This window comes from Eutrigla gurnardus, assembly GCF_963514095.1.
Source record: "Eutrigla gurnardus genome assembly, chromosome: 5".
NCBI lineage: Eukaryota > Metazoa > Chordata > Actinopteri > Perciformes > Triglidae > Eutrigla > Eutrigla gurnardus.
In genome coordinates, this window is record NC_139919.1 from 8,048,432 (window position 1) to 8,053,345 (window position 4,914).

Consider the following 4,914-nt stretch of genomic DNA (forward strand, 5'->3'; position numbering starts at 1 on the left):
GGATGTCCCGATCCAGCTTTTTGCACTTCCGATCCGATACCGATATTGTAGCTTTTAGTATCGGCCGATACCGATACCGGCCGATCCAAGCATGTATTAAAGATATTGACTTATTTTGTTGTCAGACTCATGTTGAAAAGGGTTTTACTCTCAAGAACAACTAGCCAACTTAATTAGGTTAGTTTGAATAATCCACAATGGTTGGTAATGAGAAGTTGACCTGTTTATTCTTAACAGTGTTAAATAAACACAAAATAGACAAAATAATAAATAGTCAATTAAACACACAAACTGAATTGGCATCAGTGCTCTGCTCTTGAACAACAAGAGTGTAAACCAAGCTATCCGTGCAAACATTGTAAACTGTATAAAAAAAGCAAAACACACAGAAAACCTGAGTAGAACATAAATAGTCAATTAACCACACACAAACTGAATTGGCTATAACAACCCAAATAACTGTCACGCCTTCTACAGTATTGCTATCTCCTCCACACTTTACTGCTCCATCTCCACACTCCCTTCAATTTCTACTCTTTGCCCTGGCTGCAGTCTGAGCATGATGGGGAGATTCTTCTTCACAAAGGTGATCATTTCAACATGCTCAGGTGTCAGCCTGCTCCTGTGCTCATCAATGATAAGTGAGACTGCGCTAAAAAGCCTCTCACTCTCAACACTAGTGCAAGGAGCACAGAGGAACTTGGCTGCTGTTGCTGCCAGGGTGGGTAGTCGAGCCTGATTGTCTCTCCAGTAATGAAAAGGATTGTTCTTACGTCCAAGTGGAGCCTCGCTGAGGTAGCTCTCCAACTGAATCAGTGCCCCTGGGGTGATTGGCTGCTCAGACGGACCCGCCACTGCTGTGCTGCTCTCCTCCAGTATTTCATCGAAGTAGCTGCCCAGGCTGCTGGTTGAGCTTTCAGCCTCCATTCCTGGTGTTTGCCTTGCTGGCTCAGCCTCAGACACATCTTCTCCAGATGGTGGCATGGTCTTCTTCAGCTCTTGTTCCATTTTCATCACCTCTGCCTTTAGTGCCTCCTTTGCCCGATCCAGGTTGGTTGCATTAGTGAAGAACCTGGAAGAAATATGAATATAATGTCATAAAGATGTATCAATTATTTTATATTGTTTCACCCAGTCTCCACATGTTCATGTTCAATGACAACAAGTAACACACACTTTACTATTTTTTTCCCCTTATCTATATGAGAATGATCTAGTGGATCTTTATTGAATATTGAAGTACTGACAAAGAAATAAATACCGGCTGTACAGTAAAATATTTTCAATAATATATTATACTAAAGCTTAAAACATGCCCAAATAATTATAAACCACTTACTTGTCTTTGTAGCGTGGATCGAGCAGTGTTGCCACGGCGTAGAGGGGTTCAGTTTCCACATGGTAAAAACGTGTGTGAACGGCATTGAGTAGTGTTGCCTTCATGGTTTGAATCCCTCTGTGTGCTTCGCTCTCAGTGTCCAGAAAGCGTGTCAGGACACGGACAGAGGGAATCACATCGGCTGCTGTGGCGGAGGCTGCACTGACCTCGGCTGTCAGCTCTTGGAACGGTTTAAGAACTGTCACCGTTTTCTCCAGCAGCGACCATTGGTTGCCTGTTAAGATGGCTGGCAGGCTGTTGTTGCTATCTGATGCATAGGCCTGCAGTGCCCGCTTAGCATGCAGTAGGCTGTCGATCATCATCTTAGTACTGCTCCATCTGGTTTGTACATCCTGTTGCAGACGCTTCGGTTCAATGTTCAACTCTTCCTCGACGTCCTCGAGTTCCGAGTAGGCCTTGGGGGAGTGCAGGGTTTCCCGCAGCGCTTTCCTGTTAAGGCGGCCGCCTTAACAACAAAGGGCTGCCGCCTAAACTAACGTCTTAAAAAAAAAAGAAAAAGAAAAAGAAAAAAATCCATATACTAGCATTATTCGCCGCAGTGTTTCCCCTACCATTGTACAGGCCGGGCAGGGCCTCCAGGCATAGGCGTAATTTATGGGGGGGATGGGTGGGTTGCAACCCACCCAATAATCCAAACCAGCCACCACAACCCACCCAATTTGATATCATAATTATTGATATTGAATGTTAAGCATTATAATCACAACAGTGTGGTAGATTTTCTCAATTTACCAGTAAAAAATAGTGACGTTTGTCTGTGCCCCCTCCCGCTCTGAGATTTGGTTTCGCCCACCTTGCCGGACCTGCGCTTCTCTACTGTCTCTCCGGTCTCTCCCGGTCTCTCCCCGCATCAGCGGTAGTATGAAGAAAGCACGCGAAAAAAGCAAAAGAATAAAAGTATCTTCCCAACAGGAGGTAGCTACTGCTAGGGCTCCAGTGCCACCTCTCACGAGTCAAATCATGTTACTGAACAAAAGTTAGTTTGTCCCCCCCCCCCCAGCCGGCGAGTTCGACAGTGCGTGTGCGTATAGCCCCGTTCACATACGCCACTACTCGCCACTCGCTTTCTCGCTGAATTCTACTCGCTGGCAAAAAAAAATTCACTGCCGCCGGCGACTTCACACGGCAACTATCTGTGGAACTCTCTGTTGACGTCAACTGTCGATCATCTCTATTCTACATTGTGATTGGTACTCGCTTCACTCACATCGCAGAAAGTTAAAATAATTTGATCTCCGATCGACCACATCGCATCGCCTGTCCTGACCACATTCCACTAGAACACATTCACATTAATTGACAGTTGTCTCTCAGAGATGGGCGAGTGGCGACGTATGTGAACGAGGCTTTAGTCAAAACCAAAACACCAAGGAAGGCTGAGGAATAGTCACCCACTTATATTATTATTATTATTATTATTATTATTATAATAATAATAATAAACAAATTGTGTTTTAGTCATTTTTGTTTTCATCTTTTCTTGAATGCTTAAACTCATCAACCCCATTTAGTATGTCAACATTTGTATCAGTACCAGCAGTTTGTAAGAAATTGGTCAGTAATTGATATGTCATATTTTGTTTCTCAGAATTCACCAAATTGATGCATTAAAATGAAATTATTTAAAATTTTCTCCCGGGGGGGCATGCCCCCGGACCCCCCTACAGGATCGCAATCCCCCCACCATAGTCTCCAAAGATATATATATATACACCTGCTTCACAGGCGGAAATCTCAACCCCCCCAATGTTCAACTCAAAGTTACGCCCTTGCCTCCAGGCCAAAAAGAAATTAATATATGCCAAAAATAAGCCACCTATCAATTCATTCATAAATCAATAATCATTTACATGGGGGGGAGACACCCCCTGTGGGGGGAGGATTGTTTTTGATAAGCTGTGGAACTCTGAGTTAACCTATTTCTACCTGAATTTCTATTAACTATTAAGCTGTTGAGTAAACCCATAACTTATATTTTACTTCATAAGATAAGACATGCACTCATATGTCGTTGTAGTGTTTTACAGTATCTGTAGCTATTAATGTGATGCTCATCATCCCCCCCCCCCCCCCCCCTGACAGACACCATCTTAACTAACACATTTTCTGGGGGAAACACTGGAGTGTTTGAAGTGGGTCACAACTCTTCTCCCGTTGGCGATGGCATCGCTTACAGCTCGCTGTGCCAATAGACCGTGGTGGACAACGAGCTGTAAGAGGTGTGCAAAACATCCCAGGCTTGGCACTCCAAGCTGATCCATGGCCTTTTTCATATTGGCCGCGTTATCTCTTAAAATTACATGGACTTTCTTTTTGTCAATCTTCCATGCACACAGCATATTTTGCATGGCATCTGCGATGGCATTCGCTGTGTGTGAGCCTCTGAACTCACGCGCATGTAAAACAGCTCTCTTTGGGGTGAAGTCGGGCCCAATCCAGTGTGCAGTTAAACTCAATAAAGATAAAGGGCGGTGATCACAGCTCCATATATCAGTTGTGAAACTAAGTGCATTTGCACTCTCCACTTGTTTGGCAATGTAACATTTAACATCTTTGTGTATCTGGGGGATATTCTTCTCAACGATGTAATGGCGGCTGGGCATATTGTAGCGCGGTTCAAGGTGTTCGATGGTGCGTCTAAACCCGACTTTACTCACGAGCGATAGTGGCTCGTCATCCAGCATTATTTCCTCGGCAATGACTCTCGTTATTCCCTGGGCTTTGGCACTGTTTTGTGGCAGTTTGTCACGCTTTGCAAAAGTTGCTGCCAGTGTTGGTTGTGTAGGACCTTTCTTTTTGTTTCCTTCAGTTTTCTTTAGAAACTCTTCATGTTGTTTTTGGTGGTATTTCGCTAAATGCTTGATCAGGTTGGTCGTATTAAAATATCTTACCGCTTTACCACCACGCTTTACTTTATTGTGGCAAGTATTGCACTCCGCCGCTTCGTCTTTAACGTCCTTGAGGGTAAAATAATCCCACACAGCTGACATTTTTATCGCTAAATTGTAATTCTTAGTAGGACATGTACGGACAAGTCCGTCTTGTTGTTGTTTGGTGGATGCGGACATGTCGGGAGGTGTGCGCTAGGTGTGCTGGAAAACGCGGACCGGATTTTGGGGAAAAACTGGAATGGATTATCTACAGCGGTGCGCTGGAAAACACGGACCGGAGTTTTGAAAAAAAACTGGATCGGGAGTCCGGATCGGGATTTTCCCGTGCAGGCCGATCCGATACCGATATGCATTTTTTGCCAATATCGGCGGCTGTCCCGATCCGATATTTGGATCGGATCGGGACATCCCTAATATATATATATATATATATATATATATATATATATATACAATTATTTACAGTTGTGTTTAAATTAGAATGAACCAAAAAAAGATTAAACAAAACCGATTACATTGAAAAGAAAAAATACGATAGTTATTTACAGTAATTTCATTGAATTTAAATTTGGGCTATCTAGAAAAGTATCATAGTTTACATATTTACACCTATACAATCTATAT

The 4,914-nt window shown here is 43.3% G+C and overlaps 1 protein-coding gene across 1 annotated transcript; it reads right to left on the minus strand.

The window, feature by feature from the left end:
* Positions 1–448: 448 nt before the first annotated feature.
* LOC311013294 (zinc finger BED domain-containing protein 4-like) lies at positions 449–1,701 on the minus strand (the record flags this gene model as incomplete). Its single annotated transcript, XM_084009346.1, has 2 exons — positions 449–1,072; positions 1,340–1,701. The coding sequence occupies 2 exons, from the start codon at positions 1,699–1,701 to the stop codon at positions 499–501; spliced, it is 936 nt and encodes a 311-aa protein (XP_083865472.1). The 3' UTR covers positions 449–498.
* Between the last annotated feature and the right edge of the window lie 3,213 nt (positions 1,702–4,914).